The sequence below is a fragment of the Agelaius tricolor genome, unplaced genomic scaffold (genome assembly GCF_023055355.1).
Source record: "Agelaius tricolor isolate 1412-34295 unplaced genomic scaffold, bAgeTri1.0.p SCAF_11, whole genome shotgun sequence".
Taxonomy (NCBI): Eukaryota; Metazoa; Chordata; class Aves; order Passeriformes; family Icteridae; genus Agelaius; species Agelaius tricolor.
The window spans coordinates 3,128,293-3,141,409 of NW_027269271.1; the positions used below are offsets into that span (position 1 = coordinate 3,128,293).

A 13,117-nucleotide genomic window follows, 5' to 3' on the forward strand; every position below is an offset into this window, starting at 1 on the left:
TGTAATCCAGCTCAAAGGCTGAATTACAGCATCCCACCTTCACTGTGCCATGGTCTGCTGCTTCCCCCCAGCCTCCTCCATTCCCTGCCCAGCACCTGCCTGGAATCAGGCTTTTCCATGCACCTTTTCCATGCATCCTGGCTGTAAACACATCCCAAAATGAGAGCACAGCTTGCATTCCCCAAACTGCACAAGCCAAGCTAAACAAATCCCCATGCAGACGTGAGTTTCAGCCATGCAAAGCAGGGCTGGGTCCTGTGTGCTTCAAATTCAGCCTGAAGCCTTTCTGGGATGTGCTCCCTGCGTGGCTCTGCCTGTCCTCACCATCAGCTGAGGAAGCAGCTGCTCCTCCTGGAGAAGCCACAGGAGGTTCCCTGTTTGCTTGTTTTGATGAGGAGCTTTTCTTCTGAGCTGTCTCTAAGCCAAACACTACCCAAAGGATGCTGCCAGGCATCCAGAGCAAACACAGCACTGATTCCACCTTGGAGCACTGCAGATCTCTCCAGGTGCCTCCACCCCTGAGCCCAGTGTGTGAGGACAGGGATGGAGGGCAAGGCAGCAGGCTGGCACCCTGGAAAACTGGGGTTCAGTGTCTGCCCTGGGCTGGAGCCCCTCAGACATGAACAAGGTGGGCTGGTACATTCATTTTTCACCATAAAGTTAATCCTCCCCCAGAGCCACTGCCCCACAGGCTCTTGGTGTTTTCTGTTCTCTGCCTTGGTTTACTCTTGGAAAAAAAAAATCAAAAAAACCTAGAAAACATCATTTTACCCTTTCTATTCCCATTCTACTTGTGGAATTGTTCCCCTGGCAAAAAAAAAGCAGCAGAGGTTTAGTGAGGGTCAGACCTGCCAACGCTGGTGAGCACAAAGAAAGAGCCTTTCTTCACTGCCCTTAGAGCAGCTCAATCACACCTGGCTACACCCCAGCAGTGCCACACCTGCAAGGACAGGGGAGCAGAGGGCTCATGCAGCATCTCTGGCTGTGCCCAGCACCCTGCAGACCCCCCAGCCACAGGCTGCAGCTGCTCTGACATTTTCCATGTCTCCCATGTCCCATTTGATGCCCTCCATCACTCTGGAGCTATGGGAGAGTAGCTCCCCCCTCACTGCAAACCAGAGCCAGAGTGCCTGAGTGAAAGCCTCCAGGGTGATCCAAGGCAGGTGAGATGGGCCCTTTGGAAAATGAAATCACAGGGAAATTGCATTATTACTAATAAAATTACTCATAAGGAAATCAATTTGCTTTTTTTTCTCACCCATAGGGCATCCATCTACTCCCAGAAAACATCTCTGGGGCTGGGGTTGCTGGCTCTGCACACCTGCCTGGGCTTTGGCAAAGCTTTTGGGGAGAGCACTGATGGCTGGTCCCAGAAGGATAGAATGGTTGGGATTGGAAGGGACCTTAAGGATCATCTTGTTTGAGCCTCCCTGCCACAGGCAGGGCCACCTTCCACCTGACCAGGGTGCTCCAAGCCCCATCCAACCTGGCCTTGGACACTGCCAGGGATCCAGGGGCAGCCACAGCTTCTCTGGGCAACCTGTGGTGGGTCTCCCCACCCTCACAGTCGAGAACTCTTAACCTTAAACCCACTCACTTCCAGTTTAAAGCCATTCTCCCTCATCCTGCTTCACCAGAAATCCCTCTCCTCCTGGTGTTTGAGTCTGATGTTAAAGCAGGACCCTCTGGCACGTGGTTTTTGTGGGTTGGTGGGGTAGCAGGGCACAGAAATCTGGGAAAGGAACAGAAGAAGCCCCTTGGTGCTCACCAATGAGAGGAATGAGGGATTTGTCTTTACAAACAAGCTGTGGGTCTGCTGGGAGATAAAACCAGCACTGGGAGAGAAATGGGAAACAATGGGAAGGATTCCACTGATTGATGAATGGGAAAAGAGATTTGCTTTTACAAATAAACTTTAGGTTTGCTGATAAACAAAATTAGACATTGACAGGTGAAAGAAACAATGGGGAAGAAAAACCCCTAAATTCTGTAAGAATTAAAAATGAAAAGGGTGGGTTGTACATTAGAGGGGAATCTCTGGTATCAGGTGTTTTGGGAAGTCTGAACCTCTCAGGTGCCTCAGCCAGTGGGGAAAACCCCCTAAATTCTGTAAGAATTAAAAATTAAAAGGGAAGGTTGTACATTAGAGGGGAATCTTTGGTATCAGGCATTCTGGGAAGTCTGAACCTCTCAGGTACCTCAGCCAATGGGGAAAGAGAGAAGGGAAATGCAGCTGGGAAATTGGGATAAAAAGGAGGCTGCATCCTCCAAAAATTGGAGAGATCCCAGGGGAATGCCCCATGGCCTCTCCCTTTATTGGAATAAAGCCAGAAAGGACTCCCCTGTCTCCTTTTTGGACATAAACCTCTGGTGTTTGTGGATTGATTTTCCTGACACCAGCATCCCAGGAAGATGCCTGGCAGAGACAGGGAGTGGGGCTCTTTGGGACATGGGGGCTGCAAAGCCCAAGGGCCAGAGCCCATTGTCCTCCCCAGCATCACAGACTTCCAGAAAACCATCACAAAGCAGGATGAAATGACAAACCAGATCACCCAGGAGCTGGGAAATGCAAAGCCAGGATCCTTCCAGTCTGGGGAAACATCCTCTTAAACCACATTGGGATGGCAGCACTTGGCACTGGGTTAAAAACAGAAATATTGGGCTTTGGGGGCTTTTTTTTTAAATATTGTGTTGCTGGATGGAGCAACTGAGGGCAGCCAAAGGTGGGCACATCCCACCAGCAGGGGCAGGAAGAGCTCCAGCTCCACGTCCCTGCCACCAAGCAGAGCTGTGGAGCTGCAGGCCGCTAATTAGCGAGCTGACAATTAACGAGGCCACCCCTCTGCTTCCTGCCCCGCCATGATTTATTCATCTGGCACCCTCAGGGGGCTGCAAAAGATAACGAGGCACCGAGCACCTGCCGAGCCCAGATGGCAATTTATTATTTCCCTGCAAAGCCAGGAGGTTCCCTGGGCACCAGGGGATGAGCAGGGCCAGGGAGAGCCCGGCCTCAGCCATGGGCTGCTCTCCAAAAAAAGCAGGAGCAGCCTCAGCCTTATCACAAGTGGTTTTATCATGGAAACCATCCCAAGGAAACCCTACCAGCCTCACACAAGCAGAGCACTGACCTAGATCCTGCCAAAGCAACGTGCCACATCTAATTAATTCGGGGGCTCCTATCTCCTTTGGGTGTTTTATTAAACATTATTCCCCAAATCAGCTTCTGGAGGCAGGGAACTGCTCCAGACCAGTGATAGTGGAGGAAGATGTGCTGCAACAACTTATCCCAGGCAGTCTTGCTGATTGCTGGGCAGGCACAGGGAGGGGAAGATTTATTACTATTATTATTATTATTATTATTATTATTATTATTATTATATTTATATTTATATTTATATTTATATTTATATTTATATTTATTTATTAGTTATATGATGTTATTTCAATATGGGACTGAAGCATGTGGCCACAGCCTTGTCACACGGGGAGTGTGGGGTGAGAGAGGCCAATCCAGGACTTGGAGCTGGGCTTTTCTCACAGCACCAAGGCAAACCATGAGAATAAGTTGATTAAAGGAAAATAACACAATAATACAATAAGTTAATTAAAGGAAAATAATAAAATAAGCTGTGGGTTCTAGCTCTTGTTTTCTCAAGTTTGTTAATGTCCCAGCTTGCTCTGATTCAGGAAGTCTTGGGCGCTTTTTAGAATTGAATACAAATCCTGGAAAAATCCTCTAAGATCAAGTCCAACCATTAGCTCAGCGCTTCCAAACCCCACAAAAAATGTCCCCAACCACCATATCTATAGAATCTACAGATAAAGCCCTCACAGCTGGGTCAAGCCACAGCAAAAGCAGAAAGGCAACAGCCCCAAGCATTATCTAAATACCCAGATACAGCCAAGAGAAACTGCCTGGAGGACTTCCTAAACAGAGAGCTTCCAACTTTCTCCTGCCACCCCACAATCTGGGGACACACCATTCCCATGGGATGCCACCCTCCAGCTCAGAGGGTGGCAGGAGATGGAGCCCAGCTGGCCCTGACTGCCCCACAGAGAGCCAAGAGGACACCCCCAGACCCTCCCAGCAGCCCCACACAGGACAGGGAATGCTCCCAGTTCCCCCAGCTGCCCACCTGGGCTGGGGGCTATTGCATTTGTAGGGATGCCCTGATGAAGGCAGGAATGATGCATCTGACTTTATGTTTTTAGAAGGTTAATTTATCATTCTATGATACTATATTATATTAAAGAAAACTATACTAAACTATACTAAAGAATACAGAAGGCATACTTACAGAATGCTAAAAAGACAATAATGAAAACTCATGACTGTCAGGACCCAGGACATCCCTCTGGGGTTCCTGAGCAGCCCAGACCCCTGCCAGGGGGCTCAGAGACCCTGGCACAGAGCCCAAAATGTCCCTGTGGGTTTGATTATGACCCATGGAGCAAATGACCAACCTTGTATGAAGATCAGCAAGCCACGACAGCTTAAGTAGAATATTAGTGAAGTTATCACGGGGTGGAAAAGTAGATTTTAGGGTTTTTGGTATGGGGGTTCAGGAGGCCCAAGATGGAGGGAACTGGGCATGTCCAGCCTTTCTCCTTCTTCTTCTTGGCCTCCATCTTCTGCTGTGATGGTGGCACTTTGGGATTGGTTTAGAGTAGAAGCTCACTGTCTAACATGGGTGATAGGTATTGGGAAGTAATTGTAAATATTGCACGTGTAGTTTTTAGTATAAAGACATAACACTGCCCTGGGGGCAGGCAGAGTGCCTGGACTATTCTGCTGAGCTGACCTTGGCTGGACAGGAAAAAATTTTTTATAGATAAGGAACAATAAACAACCTTGAGACCGAGAAATGAAGAGCCCTGACTCCTTCTTCAAGCACGAGGCTGGGAAAAGAGACTTTCTAACACATCTTGGGGTCACTCTGCCCAGCTAGAGATCCTGACACGTGACTCTTTCCAGAGTCCCAACACAGCTTGGCCCTGATTGGCCAAAGAGCCAAAACCACTCACAGGAGAATCCAATGAAACAATCACCAGTGGGTAAACAATCTCCAAGCACATTCCACATGAGCACAACACAGGAGAAGCAAATGAGACACGAATTGTCTTCCTTTTCTCTGAGGCCTTTCAGCTTCCCAGGAGGAAAACCCTGGATGAAGGAAATTTTTCCGAGAACGCGAACGCCACGGGGCACTCTCTGATACTTACTCCCACTCCTTCCTCCGCGCCTGGGGCGTGCTCTGCATCTTGTGTGCCTCGTGGGCCTTGATGATGTCCCTCTGCTCGATGAGCCCTCCCCGCCGGCGCTTGATCACCTCGGGGCTCACGGCCACCAGCTGGGCCAGCCCCAGCTCCGCTTCGCCATCGCGGCAGCGCGACTGGCACAGCGCGTCCAAGGAGGCGGCGCGCGACACCAGGGCCTGGGCCAGGCTCTGAGGCTCCAGCAGGTTGCAGGAATGGGTGTTTTGCATCAGCCCCAGGCGGTGCTGGCGCCACGTCTCCTCCTCGGGCAGGGCCAGGATGCAGCGGGACGAGGCGGCGTCCAGCTCAGCCGCCCTCGCCGGGGCGCCCATGGAGCACGTCCCGAATCCCAACATGGCTGCTGCTGCTGGGGCTCATCACTCTGCAAGGGAACAGCACAGAGGGAGGCTCAGGGGTTTGCTGGTTTTGCCCCACAATTCCTTCCATTCCCCCACATCAACCAAAAGGCCCATTTCCCCTTGGTTAGGGTTTGCTGGTTTTGCCCCATGATTCCCTCCATTCCCCCCCACATCAACCAAAGGCCCGTTTCCCCTTGGTTTGTTGGGCTGGGGTTTGCTGGTTTTGCCCCACATCTACCAAAAGTCCCGTTACTCCTTGGTTTGTCAGGCTAGGGTTTGCTGATTTTGCTCCATGATTCCCTCCATTCCCTCCACATCAACCAAAAGTCCTGTTTCTCATTAGTTTGTTGGACTGGGATTTCCTGGTTTTGTCCCACATCAACCAAAAGTCCCATTTCTCTTGGTTTGTCAGGCTGGGGTTAGTGACTTTGCCCCACAATTCCCTCCATTCCTGACACATCAACCAAAAGTCCCATTTCTCTTGGTTTGTCGGGCTGGGGTTTGCTAGTTTTGCCCCACAATTTCCTCCATTCCCCCTACATTCCAAAGTCCTGTTTCTCTTGGTTTGTTGGGCTGGGGTTTGCTGGTTTTGCCCCACATCAACCAGAAGTCCCTTTTCCCCTTGGTTGGGGTTTCCTGGTTTTGCCCCATGATTCCCTCCATTCCTCCAACATCAACCAAAAGTCCCGTTTTGTCACCCTGATTTTTTAAGATTTTCTAAGCCTTCTGATGTTTACATTCTTGTAACGAACTTTCTCACACACTTTATGTAAATAACTTCTTGTTTTGCAGTCTTTTATGGAGGAGGAGAAATTTGATGGACTGTTGGTTTGTCCAGTGTCATTGGAGAGGTGGCACTGTCACCCTCCAATCCACTGTCACTTTTGGAAATCTATAAATGTTGGAATCAGAAAATAAACTCCCCTTTTTTTGCCTTGAGAACAGCAGTGTGTGCATTGCGTTATTCCATGTCCTATAGTGACACCATTTCTCCTTGGTTTGTGGGGCTGGGGTTTGCTGGTTTTGCCTCACAGTTCCCTCCATTCCCCCCCAAAAAATCAAAAGTCCCATTTCTCCTTGGTTTGTCAGACTGGGGTTTGCTGATTTTGCCCCATAATTCTCTCCATTCCTCCCATATGAACTAAAAGTCCCATTTCTCCTTGGTTTATGGGGCTGGACCCTCTCACAGCAGGACACACATCACTGGATCCCCAAGGTTAGGGCAAGGGGCAGTGTTGTCCTGTTCTTCTAAGTTCTAAGCCTTCTGATGTTTACATCCTTGTAACGAACTTTCTCACACAGTTTTATGCAAATAATTATTGTTCTACATTTTTTTCTGGAAGAAGAGAAATTTAATAGACTGTTAGTTTGCCCAGTGTCATTGGAGAGGTAGCACTGTCACCCTCCAATCCATTGCCACTTTTGAAAATCTATAAATGTTAAAGTCAGAAATTAAACTTCCCTTCTTTTTACCTTGAAAGTTCCAGTGTCCACATTGTTTTATTTCATGTCCTAGAGCAACAGGGCAGCACCTCCTGCCTCCCTTATCCTTCCCAACTGAACCTCTTGAACCTGCAGCTCCCTGACCCAGTAGCCAGCCCTCCCTGGAGCAGCACAGCTGGATGAGATGGAAGAAGGATTTGGACATGTGGATCAAGCCACACCAGGCTCTTTCTATTTGGTTGGGTTTTCTCTATGGGACATTCCTGGCTGGAGCACCCAGATTCTCCTCCAGCCCCACACTCAAGGGGCAGGCAGGCAGCCCTAGGGACAGGCAGCATTTCAGGAGGCTGGATGGTGAAATACCAGCCTGGCTTTGAGCTGGGAGCTGCACAAGGGAGCCAAAGGCAGGGGAACAGTGCCAGGAACACCACATGGAGCAGTGCTCCTAGGCCAAGCAAAGCAGGGGATGCCCTACAGACAGGAGATGCTCATGGCCAAGACTACACCCAGAGCCATGGGCAATGCTTTATTTTCATGTTGGAAAAGCTCTGTTCAGCCTCTTACTGGTGCAGGAAAGGCTTTGATTTGTCAGTCCCAGAAACTCCCCGTCCAGCGTTTACCCATGATGAAGGTGAAAAAGGGGATGAGAGAAAGCAGCAGGCAGCCAAGGCCATTGCTCCCTTCCTGACTCCATCCCTAATGCAGGAGAAAACAAGGAAGAGGAGGACTTAAATCCCCCAGTCATGCAGCAAACTGAGCACATCATCATCTTAACCCCTTCCTGTTTGGAGACACCTCCAGAACAAACAGAGGGGTGAGAAGAGAGGATGGGATAAAGAGAGAGGAGCACCACACCAGAAGAAAAAATAAATTAAATATAGGGGGGAAAAAAATTAACAGTAGCTGAGGGGACAACAGCAATCCTAGTGAAAATAAGCCTGCCATTCCTCATGAGGGGAAGGGATGGGGGGCCCTGGGGAACATCCCATTTCCTTCAGGTGATGCCCTGTAAATAGAAGGCATCCAAAGTCACCCTCAGATTTAAACCAGTCCAGCCCAAGGGGCACTCAGCCCTTGGCAAGCTCTCCAGAAGGAAGAAGGCAACTGCCAGCAAGAGCCTCAGCAAATTAATTAGCACATTGATAAGAGGAGTTTGGCTGCTCCCACTGAGAGCTATAAACGGATCCTCCACTCCACTACTTTGCTTACCCATGCGACTTTTTTTAGGAGCATTAATTACTTCTTCAAGTCAGTTCTGGACACCTTCATCATATCTCATTTCCACCAGCTTCTGCTTTTCCTTTTCATATTGCTCTGCTCATTCTCAACCCCCCCCCTCAAAGTTTAACTCCAGGTTTCCTTGGGTTTTGGGGGCATTTTTGGTTTTCTTTTACCTGTGGTTGGTGAACTTTTTTATTTTGCTTTTTTTTGTTTGGTTAGGTTAGTTTTGTTCGGTTTCTGTTTGTTTTGGGTTTTTTATGTTTTTTTATTTCAAACAGCCATTAAGCCCTGTTCCTTCCCTAAACATTTCCCTGGCAAGGACAGGAGGATTTCATGCACACCAAGCGTGAACACTCCAGGTTTCAGCCATGCCTGAGGACAATTAGCCAAGAGCAAATGAGGATAAATCCCCAGGGCAGGTCCAGCATCCCCACAGACCTGATGCCTCCCAGGGCATCTCCCACTCCAGCTGACTCCCAGGCTTGGGGGCAAGAGGGAAAGCTCAGGCAGAGCCCTCAAACAGAACCCTGAGCTAGTTGGAGGAAACAAACAGAAATAATTAGCTCTGCCTCCCCCAAGCAAACAGGGCTCATGCTGCCAGCAGAACAAGCCACGTTCCCTCTGGAGAAGTGACAAGGAGAGAAGGGAGGATGCCAGAACATTTTGTTAAGGGAAGCTGACAAGGTTTCATGCTAATGAGGGATGCCACATGCCAGGTACAGAGCAGCTGGCACCAGGGCACCTCTTCTGGCCTTTGGACCCCTCCTCACACACTGAAAACAAACAATTTATTTTTACCCAAAATCTGAATTAATGGGAAAAACACCACATTGGCTCATGTAATTTGGTTTCTGGTGTTTAAATGCCAGCCCTGCCCCTGTTGGAGGGAACCATGCTGGAAAGAGGCATGGCCAGAACCAGGAGCCAGCCAGCAGCCCTGCCTCCAGCCTGGATTTTCTTAATAACACAGAACTCTGTGTGTGTGTGTCACAAAATGGCCTGGGATGGGAAAAAACTTTAAATCCATCTCGTTCCAGCTGCCCTGACAAAGGCAGGGACACTTTCCACTAGACCAGGCTGTTCCAAGCCCCATCCAACCTTGGATACTTCCAGGGATGGGGCAGCCACAGCTTCTCTGGACAACCTATGTCAGTGCCTCGGCAGGATTTTCTCCTAATATCTAACGTAAACCTGCTCTGTCAGGGTGAAGCCACTCCCCTTTGTCCTGTCACTCCAGCCCCTCATAAATATTTCCTCTCCATTTTTCTTGTAGGCTCCCTTCAGTGCCTCTGAGCCCTTCCAGCTGCAGACCAGCCCTCTCCTGGGGATAAACCCAGATTGTCACAGCTCCCTGTTGACAGCCAGGCAGGAAATCACTTTACACCTCCACTAATGACGATTAGGGGTTAAAAACAGCACAGGAAAACAGCACATCCACTTGTATTGGCCCCCCTGCAGTCCCACAGGTGGTTTCCCAGCCCCTGCCACAGGGATGCCACTGCCCAGCTGGTCTGTGTTTGAGATTACTGCAAGGAATCTCAAACTGCACTGTGTTAGGAATTACTGCACTGTGACACAAAGCAGGCTTTCAATACATTAAAGTGAAGTCTCTAGAAGCTCTCACCTCCCAAACTTCATTCTAAAAGCAATAAAAGTCAGGAAAATTACTGTTAGCTCTTGCTGCAGAGAAATCATCTGGATAAAACCATGGCCACAGGGCACTGAGAATAGCCAAACTGAATTAGAGAGGGGATATTCAGCTACCAAAAACAGCATTGGCACTTGTGTCCTTCCTTCCTTCCTTCCAGCCCTGGCCCCTGGTACCCCACTGTGGGCTGAAATGGGACACAAAAGCAGCATCCTCACCCCACAAACCACTGAGAAAAGGCTTTTCAAGCACAGGAGCACAAGTGATGGAAGAAGCAGCACACACAGATCCTCCCTACAGCATCCTCAAGGGACCCAACCCTGTTATCTCATCTCAACCCCAGCAGGCAGGAGAAGCAGAGATCTCACACCATGGCTCATTTTTCCCCCCTCTGGCAGCTGATTAACTAATAGAGAGCCACGGGGAGGAGCAGGTTGGCAGCAGCAGGAGGAGGAAATTCCTTGTAGGGGTTTTCAGTGCTGTGTTTGTGTTTCAAGGGCAGCAATCAAACCTTTAGCCAAGCGAAAGGTGAATTACCATAATCACTACACTCAGCACTTAGGGCAAAGCTGGGTGAGCTCTTTGCTTCCATTAGCTGAACAACTTTTACCAAAAAGCCTGGAGTTAAAGCAGGAGGTTTAAAGGCTGTGCTGGTCCACAGGGCTGAGCTCCAACAGTGCCCTGGAGAGCAGGGAGGCAGAGATCCCTTCCCAGGGAGGGCAGGATGGACAAATACTGGCTGTGGTGTATTCCACAGGCCCTCCAAACGTGGCTCAGCAGCCTTCCCTGAGGATCTGCAGGATGATTTTGACAGCAGCATCAGAGCAAGAAGCTGTTAAATATATGTATGTATGAGAAATGTGTATGGTACTAGCTATATATACACATAATATAAAACTGCATGAGAGTGAGAGGAATGAGGGATTTGTCTTTACAAACAAGCTGTGGGTCTGCTGGGAGATAAAACCAGCACTGGGAGAGAAAAGAAACAATGGGAAGGATTCCACTGGTTGATGAATGGAAAAAGAGATTTGCTTTTAGAAATAAACTTTAGGTTTGCTGATAAAACAAAATTAGACACTGAAAGATGAAAGAAACAATGGAGAAGAAAAACCCCTAAATTCTGTAAGAATTAAAAATGAAAAGGGAGGGTTGTACATTAGAGGGGAATCTCTGGTATCAGGTGTATCAGGAAGTCTGAACCTCTCAAGTCCCTCAGCCAATGGGGAAAGAGAGCAAGGAAATGCAGCTGGGAAATTGGGATAAAAAGGAGGCTGAATCCTCCAAAACTTGGAGAGATCCCAGGGGAATGCCCCATGGCCTCTCCCTTTATTGGAATAAAGTAAAAAGGACTCCCCTGTCTCCTTTTTGGACATAAACCTCTGGTGTTTGTGGATTGATTTTCCTAACAAGAGCATCTAGGATGCTGCTCCCAAGCACCTTGGGGACACCCCAAGTCAGGCAAGGATTCCCCACTTCACCAGCCCACAGGAGCTCAGGGCTGGTCCCCCTGGGAGCTCACGGGCTGGGACCTGGCCCTGGTCCCACCTTTCCCTGGGATGCTGCCCTGCTGCCCCCAGCTCAGGGGACACTTGGGACACTCCAGAGCCTCCCTCCACCGAGCCTGCTTGCCCTGAGCTGCCAATTACCAGTCCCTGCTAATTACCTCCAGGGGGGAAGGGGAGCTCAGGCAGGGTGGAAAAGCAGAGCTCAGAAGAATTTCAGCGTGGGGCCCTTCCAAACAGAGACAGATGGGCTGTGAGAGAGGCTGATTCATCCTCGTGGCCTTTTCCTCTCCTGCCACGTGCACTTCCCCTGGCACTGCCATGGATGCTGGGCTGGGTGAGCCCTGCCTGGGGCAGATCTGGGGGGCTCCAGCCCAAGTGGGGCTTGGCAGAGCAGAGCCAGCTGGGGAGGGGGTTATTTTCAGTCATTCGATGCTGGGGGAAAGTTTGTGGGATGAAACCCCCCAGCACTGGCAGATTTGCAGTGGTTCAGCTGGGGAAGAGCTGCTCCCAGCATCCCTGGGACCCACTGAGAGCTGGGGCTGCATTCCAGGCTTGGGAGATTTGGACACCAGTAACAGAGGGGTTCAAATGAGGTGGGAAGGAAGGAGAGGAAGAGGGAAAGGAAAGGGGGAAAGGAAAGGAAAGGAAAGGAAAGGAAAGGAAAGGAAAGGAAAGGAAAGGAAAGGAAAGGAAAGGAAAGGAAAGGAAAGGAAAGGAAAGGAAAGGAAAGGAAAGGAAAGGAAAGGAAAGGAAAGGAAAGATGTTTACAGGCAGAGGTTTCTTGCACAGATTTAGTCCTACACACAGCAAAAGGTGTGGATGAAAGGATCAGGTCAAATGTACCAAATTGGGAGAGTCAGGAAAGGCAGCATCATGTGTGCTGGTGTTTTGAGGGCAGAGGAACATGGTAGAATCAAAGAAAGGCCGCTTGGCTCAAAAAACATCATTTTCTCATCACCCACTGGTATATTACACACTATTTTTTGGGGCCACAGCGACACCAAAACAACACAACGAAGACCCCTGGAACACCTGCAAAGATCAGATGGAGGAAAGAGCAGAGCTCAGGACACCCAGGAGCTGCTCCAGGCCAGGAGAAGCCTCAGCAGCAGACGTGAGAGAACCCTTTTGTCTGGGAACAGCTCTTGTTCTGCCATGCCAGGGCTGTCAGTGATGCTCCAGCAGCAGAGATCACTCCCCAGGGCTCAGCACCACTTCTGCTGCCCAGGAAAAGCTGAGCTGAGCCCAGGCTGCTGCTCAGGCCCCATCCCCAGGCAGGAGCATCTCCAAGGGCAGCGAGCCCCCAGTTTGAGGGCTCACCTTGGGTGGCACAGCCCCGAGCACAGGAGCCCTCCTACAGAGCATCAATCCCAGGGAGAGCAGCTTTAGGAGAACCAAAGCATGAAATCACCTCACCTCTGCTTTAACAGCAACTCTTAAACAACAGCACCAACTATTTATATAAATGCACATCAAGGAACTCAGCACAGAGAGCCAGAGACTGCCAGGGAGCAGGACCCTGTGGCCAGGAGACAGCAAACCCCAGCCCAAGGATGCTCTCAGAGCATGGGCAGGCACATCCCTGCTGCAGTGGCAGTGAGAGATGGGGCTGTGTGGCCTGGCACAGGGGCAGAGCCAGGCACAGAGATTGAGAATGTTAGTGTTCACATAATCACAGAATG

The 13,117-nt window shown here is 49.8% G+C and overlaps 1 protein-coding gene across 9 annotated transcripts in view; it reads right to left on the minus strand.

The window, feature by feature from the left end:
- Positions 1-13,117, minus strand: part of CACNA1E (calcium voltage-gated channel subunit alpha1 E) — a 161,968-nt gene that overhangs the window by 127,045 nt on the left and 21,806 nt on the right. For all 9 annotated transcript variants that reach the window (XR_011680517.1, XM_071435840.1, XM_071435838.1 and 6 more), the window contains exon 2: positions 5,224-5,638. Coding sequence is in view for 8 of the 9 variants with exons in the window: in XM_071435840.1 (XP_071291941.1) it covers positions 5,224-5,612 (389 nt within the window). In the remaining variant the exon portion in view is untranslated. The remainder of the gene's footprint in view (positions 1-5,223; positions 5,639-13,117) is intronic.